The 16987-nt window shown below is 44.4% G+C and overlaps 1 protein-coding gene across 7 annotated transcripts; it reads left to right on the top strand.

Annotated features, from left to right (window-relative positions):
• The first annotated feature begins 279 nt into the window (after window positions 1–279).
• On the top strand, window positions 280–16437 carry LOC108137639. Of its 7 annotated transcripts, XM_017259445.2 has the most exons (13): window positions 280–474; window positions 1731–5078; window positions 6409–6729; window positions 8308–8761; window positions 9319–10082; window positions 10139–10403; window positions 10475–10624; window positions 10689–11219; window positions 11737–12099; window positions 13865–14049; window positions 14122–14666; window positions 15218–15489; window positions 15550–16437. In XM_017259445.2, exons 2-12 carry the CDS (start codon window positions 1738–1740, stop codon window positions 15367–15369), a joined length of 7071 nt encoding a protein of 2356 aa, XP_017114934.2. In that variant the 5' UTR covers window positions 280–474; window positions 1731–1737; the 3' UTR covers window positions 15370–15489; window positions 15550–16437. The 7 variants fall into 7 exon arrangements, with proteins under 7 accessions (XP_017114934.2, XP_017114938.1, XP_017114937.1 ...); XM_017259449.2 differs by lacking the exon at window positions 280–474 and having other exon boundaries at window positions 15556–16437; XM_017259448.2 differs by lacking the exon at window positions 280–474 and having other exon boundaries at window positions 15553–16437.
• The last annotated feature ends 550 nt before the right edge of the window (window positions 16438–16987 follow it).

Here is a 16987-nt window from a genome sequence, read left to right as displayed (position 1 = left end):
GCGAATAGCCGAAAGCCAAGGTGTCGCCACGAATCCTGCAATCGGGAATCCTGCAATTGAAAATTTTTGAAATAAAACTTATAATGATTACGGTTCCAAAAATAAATGAATCATATAAAATTTTTGTTTTTGTGTTATATTTAAATTATAAATACGCAATAATTATAAAAAATAAATATAGCTCCAATTTAAATAAACTAATTTGTTTTTAGATAAAACAATTGTTTTTCTCCCATCTTTAATCTGCACTCAGTCTGGCCACCCTGTCTGACAGTCCGCTCGCCAGTCTGGCAACGCCACCAAAGTCGAGTTGGCATTTGGGAGATTTTGCTGCGTTCGGATCGAAAAAATTCCATAGTTAACTATTTAAAACCCGAAGACGACTGCTTTAGCAATTAGCAAACAAGTAAATGTATTGTTTAGTCAACTGCCAGAGAACAGTACTACGTGCGTGTAAATAAGCAAGCGATTTGTGTAAGTCACTGTGCAGAGTAAGCTAATTAGAAGGCGAAGAGAAAAAGGAAAGGGACATCGACACTTGTGCCCGCTGTGTGTGTGTGTCGTGTGTCTGCGTGTGTGTGTGTGTTTACCTGCAGAGCGGCTCTCTCGTAAATTTTGCTGTGGTTTTATTTTTATAAGAAATTGACAAAGCCAACTGCCAAGTGTTTTGGTTTTTTATTTGATGGGATGGTCAGTAAAATTAATTGTGTGGTCAGTTTTGCAAAAACACCGGATTCGCATTGCAACCCTGCGTATCGTTCTTTTTCGCCGAGAGAGAAGCTCTCTCTCTTCCTATCCCAACCACTGCTCCAATTTTTCTTCGCTCCCCAGAGAGTGTTTTCACTTTTGACTTACGGAACAAAAAAAAAAAGAAGAAAAATGTAATAATTAAAAATAAGCAAGGAATATGCAAAAGTCAGACCTCGAAAATCAAGTGCAAAAATTATAATCAGTGGCGTAGAGATGGGTACAAAATGCAGCAGAGAAAACCTGCTGCGTCAAGAGAACGAAAACAACAACAGTTAAAGAGAGCTAAACGGTGGTAACAAAACGTAGAAGAAGAAGACTAAGAGTGGGGGCAATATATGGCAAACGTCCACGTAAACTTTTAACTTTTGCTTTTCGCTTATTGCAGCACTATAAACCTATACTATATTCGATACTGTTCCAAATTCGTTTGCGTATTTTTACCATTGCACTTGCCAACTGGAATTGGGGAAAAATCAGGGAAAACGGGTAATTTTCCTTCAAAACAGGTTTCGTTCATTGAACCGCTCCACAAATCTAACAACCCACCACCTACACACTCCCCCGAAAACTCCTTTTAAAACCTACATACATATAACCCCGTTATGGGTTAAATATCTAAAAAGAAATTCTTGGATCTTACAACTAGTTTTCTTGGTTATCTAAAAAACTACATAGGAGTTAGGTAAAATTAAGATCATGCCACTATTTTATTTTTATTGGGAGATAAGATAAATCTGGCTGAATTCATACTTAAAAATGTGAACTTTTCAGAAAAAAAATTTAAGAAATAATTGCAATGAAGTTGTAATCTTATGAAATACTTGTTTGCAAATTGTATAAACAAAGGGAATACAAATGCAGGTTTTTAAAAGCTTATTGATAAAATTATATTTAAATTGAGTAGGCTTTTAGCTATCAGTTAATATTTTGCATTCCTTGTTTAATAAAGTTTATTATATGTTTTGTTCCTATTTTTACAGCTCCAATATGTTGCAAAATAATGCGCCCTGGCTGCCACCGCATCAGCAGCAGCAGCAGCAACAGGCGCCGCAGCAGCATCCACCTCCCCAGCAACAACATGCAACGCCCCAACAGCAGCAACCTCATCCTGCCCAGCAGCAGCCGCAGCAGCTCTATGCCAGCCAAATGTTTCAGCAACAGCAGCCAAATTACTGGCCGGAGGATCAGCAGCAGCAGCAGCAGCAGCAGCAAACGCTGAACTACAACAACTACTTTGGGGGACAGCAGCAGCAACAGCCGGTGCAGCAGCAACACCCTTTGCAGCAGCAGCAGCAACAACTGCATCCGCAGCAGCAACAACTGCACCCGCAGCAGCAACAGCAACATCAACATCAACAGCCTACGCAGCAGCAACATGCAATGCAGCAGCAACTGTATTATCCCACTCACCAGCAGCCCCAAGTTCCGGCTCCAGCAGAACCCGCTCTGGACTCGTTTGACAACAATAATAGCGGAGGAGGAGGTGGTGGCCGGACCGATGGCTGGGGTGATTGGGACGACTGGAACGACAACAGCAACAATAATAGCGTCAGCAACATTAGCAACAGCAACGAGGCCTTGTTGGAGCCATCGGGACAACTGTTGGCGGATTCCTTCAACGTGCCGTCCTCACCAGGCAGTTGGCAAGTTTTTGCCACCGGTAATAATGTCAATAACAACGTGGAACTGCCGCCACCAACGGATCAGCAGGCACCACCACCACCATCATTGCAGCAGCAATCGACACCATTGTTGCAGCACCACCAGCAACAGCAGCCGCAACCGCCGCCGGAGCTTGGGCAGGAACCCGAACTGGATGCCATTGTGCCTCCTCAAGCGTTCCAAAACCAACCAGCAGCTGCGTTTTCTGCACCATTGCCTGCTGTGGATTCATCACTATTTGCTGTAGGAGCTCCTCCAGCGCAACTTGCAGGGATAGGGGCATCACCAGCACCCTTGGTTCCTCTGGGAGCACCACCAGCAACAGCAACAGCAGCAGCAGCAGCAGCCTTGGTTCCAGTGGGAGCGCCACCACAAGCAACAAGCATTGCACCACCAGCTGCACTGCCGCCCAGCTTGACTCCAGCGGCTGGCAATCCCTTCAAACGCTCCACGGGTCTCAGCAAGCGGGTCAACATAATGGCCAATCCGTCAGGAGGAGCTCCTTCGCCACCGGCACCCGCTGTAATGGCTCCTGTGGCACCTGTGGCATCTGGAGCACCTATAGCACCTATAGCACTTGTAGCACCAATTGCACCACCAGCGGAGCAGCTATTTGGTTTGCCAACTGAAGCTCAAGGAGATGCTTTCAATTTACTAACGTCACCACCTGTTGAAGCTTCATTTGGAGCTCCACCGGGTGTACCCACTCATTCTGCACACATTCCTGGTCCAGCCGCATCGCTCTATGCATCATCACCATCAGCACCAACAAGCCTTCAACAGCCCGTCGTCCAGACCGTGGAACCGGACAACCAGGAGGTGCTGTCCGCTCCGAATGACGAGCGGGCGCAGTATTTGCAGACGAGTCACCTGTCCGAGCAGTTGGGCGAAGGTGAAGCGGATCAGGATGCGGGTCTGTTGCCGCCACCGGGCCTATCGCGTCTAGTTTTGGGCCAACCGGAGTTGGACTCGCAGCAGCAGCGCCTGGTCACCGGAGCCACGGAGCAGCCACCGTTGAATGTGGCACAGGCGGCTGCCCTCCACATGCAGGAGCGTCAGGCTGATGGCGAGGACACCTCCGATGGCGAACAGCAAGTGCGTAATATACAAACGCCACCGCGTCGCGTGGTCACGGGCGTGGAGACCAGTGCTCCTGTCTCACTATCCTTGCGAGAGCAGCGCGAGGTGGTCCTCGATGGCGAGAATCTGGAGGATCGGGAAGCTATTCCGCCACCAGCTCAGGTCTTTACCCAAATTCCCCCAACATCAGTAGCATACAATATGCATCACAATGCTCTGCCCGATGAGCCGGAGCAGCTACATCACAACAATCCGCCACAGGCACCAGTTCCATTGAATCAACCGCAGCCACTGTCGCATCAGCAGCAGCAACAGCAGCAGCAACAGCAGCAGCACCAGCAGCAACAGCAACCCCTGTTGCAGCAGCAACACCCAACTCAGCTGGAGAAGAAGCGTGCGTCGGCGGCGGGACGTCGAAACAATGCCTCGCTAGATTTGGAATCCGAGGATGAATCGGATGAGTTCCTGCAGAGCGAACGGGAACGGGATCGGGAGCGTGAGCGTGAGCGTCGCGATCAGATGGAGGAGAGGCGTGGTCGCGGCCGCAGCCATGGTCATTACACCTACGATGGCGAAACGGAGGACTCGGTACGCGGTGCTGCCCACCACGATAGCAAATCCCTGAGAGAAACGCATCACAGGCGCAATCAGGAGACCACCCGTTCGCGACGCCACCAGGAACCGGAGGCGGAGCGGGAAAGGGAACGCGATAGGGAGCGTGAGAGGGACAGGGATCGTGAGCGGACCTGGCGACGACGATCCAACAAGTATCACAGTGGTGGCGAGGATCAGGAGCGTTCCTATGACCACTCGCGTCGCTACAACAATAGCAACTACGACGGCGAATCGGATAATCCGGAGATTAATCACCTGGGCGAAGGGGAGCTGGACGGTAGTGTTGGCGGTGGCACAGTTGGTACCGGCGGTAGTGGCGGTCGGAGCAGTAAAGTTGATCGCCAGCGACGCAGTGCCGCCGAAGAGGAATTCGACGACTACGAACGTGAACGCGATCGCAATCGCCAGTACTCCAGACGCTCCACCAAGCAGCAGTCGCAATCATCGGCCGATAAATCCCGCTCCTCTGGCGGACGACGAAGCTACGAGAATCAGGGACGCAGTGGCCGCACCGAAGATGGCCGCCGACGGAACTTGGACTACTACGAGGAGTACCGACGCAAGAGCTCCCGCAACAGTGATCTCGAGAAGGAGCGGGTCAATGGAGGAAACACAAGTGGCGGCGGCGGCGGCGGCGGAGGAGCCGGTGGTTCCGGTTCGGGCAAACGTCGCAATTACGATCAATATGCGGTTTCCGGTGCCTACGATCCGTACGGAATGTACGAACAAATGTCAAGGAATCCACACGCCTATGCCGATATGTATGCCAAGTTCTACGGCCAGATGATCAATTCGATGACGGCTGCTGTTTCGGCGGCAGCATCGAAATCCGGAGTTCCGGGTGCAGCAGCGATTCCCGGACTGGTGCCCGGATCGGTGCCGGCGGTGACCGCTGCCCAGTTGGTGGCCGCCACCAGCGGAGGCAGTGTCAGCGGGAGCAGTGAGGCCGCCCTGCTCAGGGAACGAGAAAGGTTAGTTGCTCTTTTCCAAAAATCATTTTGCCTTTTTTTATATATGATGGTTTGCTAGGTCATCTATAGTATCCCCAAAAACTTGCAGAGATTGTAGACAAGATAGACATAGATTAGGTTTTGATGTTTTTGTGTAAAGGATTTGGGCATGGAAACAGATGTTATCTTATAAAGTTTGGGGTCAACACAACATAAATTTATTAGTAAAATTGGAAAAAAGTAATTTTTCGTATCCAGCTGGGATTCTATTTAATGAAGAGATATAATTTTCATACATGTATACATGTATAGTGATCATATTTCATTAATCAATTAAATTTGAGGTTTCAGCGCAGCTAGTATTTAAAATAAAGTTCTATAATGTCTAAGTGTTGATCTAAATAAACCTATTTCACGCCCATACGTTTAAATGTGATGTCATTTGACATCATGACTTGAACGTGTTAAATCTGTTTTTAATGATCCATAAATTATTGTCATTAAAAAAGGAGATTAAATGAATTAGATAGCATGTTATTGCGCAAACTTCAAACTAGTGATATCTCTCTCTATGTCGTGAGGTATTTGGTAAGAAAATATAAATGTAATACTAAAAAGAAAGTGAAACACATAATATCTTGACAATCTCTGCTAGTTTTAGGATCCAAAGTTTCGGGAGATCCGAAATAGTGTTATTTTGCCAACGTTCCTTTAGTTTTGTTTAACCCTCGTTACCGCACACCTTAACCCTTAGTCTGACCCATCTTTTATCCTGCTCTTAACGTTTGTGATCTTGAAGTAGCTGTTGTTTCCTCTCTCATTTGTCTTAGCTTGCTGTGCTAACTGGAAACCAATGATTAACATAGTTTGTTTAACATTATGGGATTTACGAAAACCCTCTCCTCTTCCCCTTTTACCCACCCGCCCCCTTAAAAATGTTGAGGTTGGACTTGGGCTTTAATCTTATCAATAAACAAAATTGCTAATCGTTTGTAGTTATTGATTAGAATTTTAGGTCTCGCTTGCTCTCTTGCAGTTTTCTCTTTCCCTTGCGTTGTTACCCATACATATTCCAATTGGATCCTGTTCCCCTTCATATTCCATGTTCCAATTTGATCCCCGAGAGCCATTCGTTGTGTACGTTTTTACTAATTAAAACAAAATACACAAAAAAAAAAAAAAAAAAAAAAAACCCCAACCAAAAAAATAAAACTAATGCAAATTCGTAAATAACCGCAAAACTGTTTTCGTCTCTAACCAACAAACAACAAAATGCACAACAAAACACAAACAACAACAACAACAACAATTGTGCTCTTTGCCCAAAATGCCCACCTTTACATATATACAGGTATACACAAGCATACATAACCCAAGCCAATGAATTCCATCGTCACCAATACAAAGAGCTGATCTACCAGCAACAACAACAGCAGCAACAACAACAACAACAACAACAACAACATAGGATGGAGGATCACTTAAACTCCAGTTTTGCGGTTACAGAGGATAATGCCAGTTTTTACGGATCACGCGGAGGATCCATCTATGGCCAGTACCATCCATATCCTTCGCTCTCCAGTGCTCGCTCGCTGAGTAATTTAAACGGCGATGGACGCAATTCCCGATGCGGACCGTATTACGCTGGTTCCGAATGCGGTCTCGATATCAGGTGGTCAAAAAATAGAAAAAAAAAAAAAAAAGAGAAACACTAAGAAAAGATAAACCAGAAAGGGCGTTAACTTTGGCAAGCCAAAGTTTATATATAACCTTGCAGTAATGTATTATTTAAACCCAAGTTATAGTCAAAAGTCAATAGTCATAGTCATTTGAAAATGTCCCTCCCGGAAATTGTCTTCCCCAAACAGTGGCATTCATTTATCTTTACAAACAAAGTTTCAGTTTTTTTTTTAATCAGACAGCAATAGGCTGTGATACACATTTTCAATTAATTTTAAGATAAGATATAAACGACAATAGTTGTCAAATTTTTTATACTATTACCTCCTAAAAACAATATTGTTTTCTAGTAGACCGATTCTTAATCAAACCCAAATCATTCTTCCAAAACCTTTTAAAAATTCGAGTCAGGCAATGGGCGGTAGATTATCTTAACATAGATGTGCTCATTTTGTCCGATTATTTCTAAATAATGTAGCTTAAAAATATTATTAAAGATACATACATAACCAAATGCGAACAAAAATGTCCTGATCAAAATAAAGATACATTCTGCAAGTGTATACAAAAGCTTAAACAAAATACCGAAATCAACAAATCTGCTGTCCCAGAAGAAACCAAGCCCACTCTTTCGCTTTCTTTCGTACTCTTTCTCTCTCTCTCTCTCTCTCTCTGTCTTTCTCTCTGTGAAGCTTTGCTCTGCCATCTAAACAAAAACAAAAACCAAAACATCTAAAACACCTGACCTCCCCCACCACCCACTCTCTCCATCTCTCTCCATCTCTCTCCCCTCTCTGTCGCACTTACTTTTTGCTGCTTTGGAATTTCGTTTCTTGGCATTGTCCCTTTCTAGAACAGACGATCTCTCGTTTTCTGTCCCTGTCTCACAATTTACATTGGTTGGTTGGAAATTTTTTTCTTTTTAATTAGCTTGAAAGGATGATATATGGCTTAAAGATATATTAATTTAAATTGCTTAATTACACAAAAAAAAAACTTTTTTAAATGAAATTATAATCAGTTGATAAATAAAGATTATCCTTATCAAGTGTGTTAGTGATAGAAAGATTTATCCCAATTAAAATTTATAGCTACATATTTAATAAAACGTAAACAAAAGCCACTTTAAGGTAAATTTAAAATTTTTTGGTAATTTTTTGTCTTTTGAGTTATCCAATACGTTAAAAAGTAAATGTTTCCTTTGCAAATAACAATAGCGATTTTGCCAAATTTCTTAAAAACGAATGAAATTGCCCTTTTTGGCTAAATAAAATCATAAAATCATTGATTTATGGTAAAAAAAAAAAAGTTTGGGGTTTTAAAAGGTCGACATTTTTTCTAGCAAGTCGCATGCAGTGGGATCTTTTGAAATCTTCTTCGATGATGGGTTCTTTTTCCTTCGATTCCACTGTTCCCACCGCCTTTTCTCCGAAATCCGATCTCCGATCTCTCCAAAACTGTTAATCTTCTTTTCGATTTTGCATGAATTCGAACTCTTTTATTTCTTTTTCTCACACTTGTCTCTTTGTCACTGTACTAATGGCATTTTTTTGTTTGTGCTCCATCGCAGAGCTGCTGCCGAAGCGGCTCCATCGACTTACGGAGGTGTGACCACCGCTGGAACGGTGATCACCAACGCGGTGGCTCGTCCGCCACGCAGACGCACCCCCTTGCAGTTCAATCGGCCACATTTGGTGGCCTCGTATGCGATGAGCCTGCTGCTGAAGGTGAAGCCCAAGTACGCCGGACGTGGTCGTCTGCGCAACGACGTGGAGGTGGCACCGCCACGCATCCGCGACGGTACGAGCAGCCTGCTGCGCATGTATCCGGGTCCGTTGCAGGGCCGCAAGTTGCACAAGGACAAGATCATCAGCTTCTGCAAGGAGCAGATCCGACTGGGACCCACCAGGGGCTGCACCGTGCTGTATGCCACGCAGAAGAAGCCGCAGGGCAGCGTGGTCAAGTACCGTGCCTCGCATGCGCTCATGTGGCACCTACTCATCCTGCTGCTGCGTCAGAATGGGGTAAGATTGGGGGGCAGGCGATTGGATGGCATTAGATATGGATTTCTTCTGCGATTCTAAAGAATTTGCGGTCTAAAATACGAGTGAAGTAGCGCTTATGTAGCGTTTTAAATTATTTTAACAAAGAAATATGTTAGTGTGGCTATGTTAAATACTTATTTTCTTTGCAACTTCCAATTGATTTTATTGTTGAAATTTAAAAATGTATCCCCGGTAATCGGGCTCTAATGCAAGCATTTCAATTGGATAAAATTAGATTTCAATATGTTTTGCGGCTTTAACTAATTCGCGGTACTATTCTATTGGAGTAGAGCTTATGTAGGGCTTGAAATAATGAAACTTAACAAATATGTTAGTGTGTGTATGTCGATTCCTAAGTACTTAAGAATTTGCAATTGATTTTATTATTGAAATTTAAAAATGAATGCCCAGTAACCGCGCTCCATTGTACACATTTTAATTGGGTTACTTTAGATTTCGGTTTTAAGGAATTCGCGGTCTTCGCTGTCAATATCTAAGCCTTGTTGTTAAACGTTATTTATTTTGTATGTTTACAGTACATCGCTGATACGGATGTGGGCGATCTGTTGCTGGAGAATCAGCAGGATTATCCCTACGATCCCAGCGAATACGAAGCGGAGACGGAGCCAGATGTGGATGCTGAGCAGGATGTTTCGGCTGCAGCCGAAAAGCCACAGAATTCGGATTTGGATAGCGAATCGGGTGCAGCGGGTGTAACGGCAGAAGAGACAACTGCAGCAGATGCAGCAGATGCTGCAGCTAACGCATCCAATGCAACTGATGCAGGAACTGCAACGGCAACTGAAGGAGCGGGACAGACGGCGCTGTCCGAGCAGGCGGCCACGGACAAGTTCCGCAGCTATGTGCTGCGCGGAAATGTCGAGGAGGCACTCCAGTGGGCCACCGACAATGGCCTGTGGACGCACGCATTTTTCCTGGCCCTCTACGAGGATCGCTATGCCCTCACGGATGTGGCCCAGAAGTTCCTCAATCGAGCGATCAAGGCCAACGATCCGCTGCAGACGCTCTACCAAATGAAGAGCTGCCACACGCCGGCGTGCGTCAGTCAACTGAGGGACGAACAGTGGGGCGATTGGCGTTCGCATCTCTCCATTCTGGTGACGAACAAGAGTCGCCAGCCGGAATACGATCGCAGTTCGGTGGTGGCCCTTGGCGATACGCTTTTCCAGCGTGGCGACATCTATGCCGCACACTTTTGCTATCTGGTTGCACAGGAGGAGTTCGGGCGGTACGATAGCACGGCCACAGAGCTTACCACTCTGACCGCCAATGTGCCCAGGTGGGTTTTGTTCTCATGGCTTTACTCTCCCTTCTAACCCGGATTTTCGATTGCAGACTTATACTACTGGGCTCATCGCACTACAAGAAGTTCAACGAGTTTGCCAGCAACGAGGCCATCATCATGACGGAAATCTACGAATATGCGCGTTCGCTGTTCGATCCCAAGTTCAGCATCGCCCATTTCCAGCACTACAAGTTCCTGCTGGCCACACGGATTCTCGATTACGGTCAGCACTTCCGGTGTACCAACTATCTGGAGCAAATCGCCCGACACATCGAACTCAAGCCGGAGAGCTATGACAGTGATTTTATCCAGCGGGTAGGTGTATTTGTAATGTTTTTTGACTTTCAATGTTCAACTATAAACCTTAAACCCGTTTGTCTTTGCAGGTGTGTGGATTGGCCGAACGCTTGCGTTACCATGATCCCATACTGATCAATCGTGTCTCCTTTGCGAGTCCTCCGAATGCCACCAACAAGGATGCTTCAGCTCCCGAGGAAAAAGCCTGGCTGCGTCAGCTACGATCCCTGGCCGATGTGGTGGGTCGAATTCCACTCAATGTGCCCCTTATAGTTACTAATGTAGTAAATGCATCTTTTGCAGCAACCTCAGCAGGAGCAATTGGAGCAACAACTGCAACAGGAAAGGCAAATCCAGCAGGAGCAAAACGACATCGATCAGCAATTTGCCGAGGTTAATAAGCAGTTCAGAGAACTGAACATGCAATACGAGAGCAATGTGGAGAGTAATGTGCTGCAATCGCAGCAATTACCACCAGTGGATCAACAGTCGCATCAACAGCAAGTTCTGCCAGAAGCGCACCAGCAGCCACCACAACAGTACTACGAACCAGCACCAACTCAAGCGGCGGTCGAATCGGATCCTTATGGCCAGGGACAACCGACCTACTATGATCCCAATGCCAACCAGCAACATCAACATCATCAATACGATTCGAATGCGGCGCAGCATCAATACGATCAGCAGGCTCAGCAACCGACTTCCACCTATGGCCAAATAGAGCCCGCAACTGAGGCCTACCAACAAGGACAGCCAGCAGATCCAGCTGCTGTTCCGTCGGGCTATGGATACGACTACTGGTCGGGCACACAGCAGCCGCCCTATGGCGATGAGGTAGGTTCAGGAATCAGCCGTCCTTAAGCCCTCTGTATTCTCATTTTATGCATTTCCAATATGCCATTCATTTTTTCTAAGAGAGAGAGAGAAGAAGAGTATTTAAATTGAGTTTTATTTACAATATATTTTTCACTGTAGGCTATGGCGCCACGTTTAAACTTATGTTTGTGAAATCTTTCAGTTATGATATCACTTTATTGTTCAAAATAATTTAGTTATCAACAAGTATAAGATATACAGAGGGTTAATTTATTGCTTTACTTACCTTTTTTTTAGTTTATTTTAAGTTGATCAATGTATTTGATGTGTTCGTTTATTTATTATTTATTATGTATTATATTTTTTAGTTTTGTATTTTATGTAATTCTGTTTACGCCTTAAGTTTTTACCTGTCTTGAATTGTGTTATAGCTATAAAAGTAGGACTCGCCAAATTGCTAACAAGTTTTTAATCAAATTGCACACACACACAAAACATCAAATTAAATCAATGCCTCTATCCAAATGGAATGCAGCCAATTGAGAATCAAGCTGCCTTTAAGGATGAGGAGGATCAGGATGAGCAACACATTTTGCAGCAGGCACAACTGCAGCAGCAACAGCAGCAGCAACAGCAGCAGCAGCAACAGCAGCAACAGATGCATCAGGTTAAGCAGCAACAGGAGCAACATACTCGCAGCAATGGAGCCGCCAGCGGCAACAATCGTTTCAAATCGAACGCTCTGAAGCAGGAGAAGAGCAACAGTGCATTGAGGAAAAGACATGAGACGTCGCGGGCAGCAACAATAGCAGCGGCAGCAGCAGCAATTGCCCAGATAACACCAGCAACAGCAACGACGACGGCGACAACATCGGCCAAGGCATTCAATTTGAATGATGTAAGTAGCTATTCCAACATAAATAAACGACACCAAGCTACCAGCAACAGCAACAGCAGCAGCAACAGCAACAATCGCAGCAGCAACAGAACAACAACAACAACAGCAACTACAGCAGCATTCGCAGCATCAACTGCTCTTCCTAACCAATTACCAAGTTGTAGAAAGTCTAACAGCCAAAATAGTCCTTACTTAGCAACGCCAAAAACGCTAACCACGCCCACACGTTTCATTGCCGCCAAAGCAGCCACCGTTACAGCCACGCCCACAGCGCCCACCACTTCGATAACAACATCTGTAGGTGCTCGCGGATCATCGGGATCGGGATCGGGAACTGGAAAGCGGGTTAACTTTAATCTACCCACGACCATTGCTGAATCGGATCAAGAATTCGAACATGAACTGGATATTGATGATCAGGAGCAGGAGGAGGAGGAGGAGGAGGAGGAGGAGGAGGAAAACACATTGGCCTTGGCCCAAGCCAAGCCGAAGGTACATCTCTCACGGAAGCCCCACATTGTCTTCAATGGCACCTATCCCATTGATATGCCCCTCACCCAGGTGCACAATCAAATCAAGAGCAACACCTATGACCCCGAGGCGAATGCTGATCGTGGCGACTTGCAACGCTATCGGAACTACATGCTCCACGACTACGTTATCGACGAGGATGCCGAGGGTGAGGAGCAGGCCGAAGAGGATGTGGAGGAGGATGACGAGTATGCGGACGAGGTTCTATTCCCCTATGCCGTCGACGATGACGAGAGCTTTGACGATGGCGATTACTATGCCCACGAACTGCTCAACAAGTATGGCATTATACCAGGCAAAGAGGGTGGCAGAGCAAGAGGATTAGGAGGATTGAGAGGATTAGGAAGGGCTGAGAGAACACCGGCTTCTGTGGAGGCGGCCACAGGTGCTGCCCAGCCGCAGCATGTGTGGTCCATGGAGGAGCTGATAGCCAATCCAGGCATACCACTTAATTACAAGAAAATGTGCTCCGAGGTTGAGCAGAGCCTCAGTCGATTCGAGAACTATTTGGACAGCAAAAAGGAGCAACAGGTGCAACAGGTGCAACCGGTAGCTGCCGTGCGCACCTTCGACATTGATGCACCCACACGAAGAGGCCATCGAAGCAGCAGCAGCACTAGCAGCACCAGCACCACATCTACAAATCCAAACTTGACTCTTAGATCTAAGAAGAAATTGTAAACAAATTCCCATAAAAAAACAAAGTTCTAGTCTTAGTAATACAAAAAAAGATCAGTATTTACAAAGAGATTTGGATAGAAAGAAAATGAAGAGCAAAATGCAACGCTGCTTTATTTTATTTATTTATTTTTCTTTTGTGTTTTTTGGGAGCTTTCTGTACCTGGAGTCTGTCTTAACTGTTAGCTGTTAAAAACTATAATTAGTCTTAATGTGCCCCTAAGCAATCTGTTATCACTAAGCCTTATATACATACGATAATTGTGAGCAAGAGATTTTTTTCTTTTTGACTGCGCCAGTTGATTAATTTTCCATGTTTACGTTGTTCATTCGATTCGATTTAACTAATCCATAATCCATAATCCATATAACCAATCTGTTACTAACCAACCTTAACACTCTACTCTGTCTAAGAACTCTCTATGACTTATGACTTAACCGAATGCCTCTAGCAGAAGACTAATCCAATGCCATTTCTTAACTCCAACTTCAATCGCAATCCGAACAACAACAACAACAACAACAACAACAACCATAACAACAATGACAACAACAGCTGCAGCAGCAACAACAGGTTCGCCCGGCTATTTCCATGCCCAAGTCAAAGAGCTACGGAGATGAAGATGATGGAGGTGCATCTCATCCTGGCCAGAAACCATCGCTTGGAGGCGCCTCCTCTGAGGCTGCCGGCAAACAGCAGGCGTCGGGCAAACAGGCGGCCAACTCCGGCGGCGATCTTGGGTGAGTCTTAGTGTCTGATAATTTCTAGGTAAACTTTTTTATAATTTATACCATTAACTTTCACCCAAACAGTGCACCTGGCAATCAGAATGCGGGCTGGTTTGGCGGACTGTGGAACAAGCTGTCGCTAAAGCCGAAGAACCAAATGATCCTGCCGGACGACAAGAATCCGACCATTGTGTGGGACAAGGAGCGCAAATGCTGGACGAACACCGAGGGCAATGTCGACGAGACGGAGAGCTTTAAGCCGCCGCCCAAGATGAGTGATCTGGGCATGGGCATGCCGCCTGGATTGCCAACTGCTGGACCAGGAATGAGCATGGCATCGGCATCGGCATCGGCACAACCGCCACTAATGGCCACCAATCCATTGGGTGGCCATCAACCAGCACCGTCGATGGACCAGCCGCCCGCGTCTCAGCCGCAAATGTATGGCAGTCCCATTGATTATACGGCTGCTCCGGCGCCCGAAATGATGCCCACGGTTCCATCGCCGGCGCCACTTCCTGTCCCATCGCCTGCACCGGTGGCAGCGGCGGCTACCAATCCTGCAGCCACTCCCGGCGGACCACAGCCCAAGCTGCAGTCCAACATGTTCAAGATGCAACGCAATCGCAGTGAGTAACTTACTACCACTCTCAATTTAAAACAGTATTAAACCTAGATTTTTAAGACGTTAAAAAATCAGCTTGCAGAAGACCCTTTTTAGTTAATTAAAAAAATAAAACAAATAACCACTTTAAATGTAGCAAACAAATCGATCAATTTGATTTGGAATGATTATTAGTTAATTAAAAAAATAAAACAAATAACCACTTTAAATGTAGCAAACAAATCGATCAATTTGATTTGAAATGATTTTGTTTAAAATGCCTTTCTCTACAATTTATTAATTCAGTCTTAGTTTGCCCAAATTGTTAAGAATAAATTGGACTTGAATTCTTAAGCAATTTTCTTTTCAATGCTAAACTCTTATCCTAAAATTAACTTGACCATCTATCATTTTGATTTTATATTAATTTAGTTTTAGTTTATTCTATTTTTCGGATCGGTAACAAAATTTGTACTAACATGTTTTATTAGCGTTATTATTCCAGGGTGCTAGAGAAATCAATTTAAACCGCATTCAAACCCTATTTATAACCATTTCAAATCGTTTACTTCGCAGCGTTGAAGAACTCCTATGTGGATGTGTTCAATCCCTCGGGGGCGCCCATGTCGGCGGCGCCGGAGAACGTCCTGGCCCCCATAATGGCACCGGCAGCCGTTCCCCAGGGCGGTTACTTTGTCCCCGGAGCGGCGCCCACGCACCAGCAGTAGGGTGTCTCGAAGGTGAAAGTGGTTAAAGCAGCAACCCCTGCGATCTGGAGGAGCTGCCATCTGCTTGGAGGAGGAGAAGGGATGGGGACTTAAAACGGCTGCCACAAATGCCAACGAGATGTGAGTTGCATGCGCGCTAGCGGATGATCGCTGATTGATGGGATTAATCTTTCATTGCAGCAGCAGAAGCAGCAGCAGCAGCACTTCGAAACTACGTAAAAAGAAATCTTTCAACCGTTGAACGTTGACCAGCAGACCGCCCAACCGCCCGCCCACACACGCACATACACACACTCAGTCATGCATATAATATATACACGCATACACACGATGAGATGAGATGAGATGAGATGAGGCCATTTTCCAGCAGGGGAAAAGTTGGTCCAACGATTTTTCCAAACTCTCCCCAACAGTTTGTTCAACTTTTCTGTCTGTCTGTCCTAAATGTGCGTGTCTACTAAATTAACTCACCCAACTAAATTAAACACTTAATTTTATCAATTTGTACGCGCGCGTGTGTGTGTGGTGTGTGTGTGATGTGTGTGTGAGTGAGTTTGTGTGCAATCGATGGTCTTAACGTTTAGTGAATGATTAATTGAGGAAACGATGAAGAAAGCGATTTATGTACGACTAGCGAAATATATATGTAAATTTTCTCTATGTAGTCACCCGATCCCCAATCCCCTCTCTATATAACCACAATCCCGATTTCTGTTTATATACATGTTTCTTTTGTATGTTGCATAGTTTTTATGATTATTTTTTGTTTAGCTGTATGGAATATGTATTCGAAGAGGAGATCAGACATTAATTCGGAATTCACTTTGATTATGCATTGCTGTATTTTCCACATCTAAATACTATATATAACTGATCTATATCTGTTGTTATCTATAACTACATACATAGTTGATATTGGATTGATAAGCGATTAAGCGGCAAATTATTTGTTCTCCATGGTTTCCTTTCTCGATGTATTCTTATCTGTGTCTCTTTAAACGATTGGTGTAAAAAATATGCAAATGATTCCACTTATATATATATATATAATATTATAAATGTATTTTTAGAACAATTTAAATGGTTTTTCCTCTATTTGTTTACCTTTTTGTTTGAATTGAAAATGCATTTTGAAAATGTTTATTTGTTAGAACTTGTTTGTTTATGCTTTAATTTTTAATTTTATTAATATACGAAAAAAAAAACTGGTGCAGGCAAAAACAAAACAAACAAAAAAAAGAAGCAAAGAATAGAAGAAGGAATGAAAGTAAAATAATGAAATTATATAGGAATATACTGGCACACATATGTATTATGTACAAATCGAAATGCTAATTGGTATATCAAAATTAAACTAGAGATCCTCCAAAAAGAGACAAACTGCTGTGTACTGACCACAAACTCTGTACTCAAAATGTGTACACAAATTACGATTAACCCAAGCTCTGTAACATGATTTTTCAAACTACTTTATTATACAAATATTATGATGGTGATGATGATCATTATTGATTGGTAATATGATGATGTTGACAATGATGGAACTAGATCGAAACGAAAGTGTGGTATGAATTCTTAATGTTTAAATAGCCTAAAATAAAAACTAAATCAAATGCGT

Source organism: Drosophila elegans, unplaced genomic scaffold (assembly GCF_018152505.1).
Source record: "Drosophila elegans isolate 14027-0461.03 unplaced genomic scaffold, ASM1815250v1 contig_149, whole genome shotgun sequence".
In the NCBI taxonomy this organism is placed as follows: domain Eukaryota; kingdom Metazoa; phylum Arthropoda; class Insecta; order Diptera; family Drosophilidae; genus Drosophila; species Drosophila elegans.
Note: the sequence above shows the minus strand (reverse complement) of the source record. Positions and strands in the feature narration are given on the sequence as shown.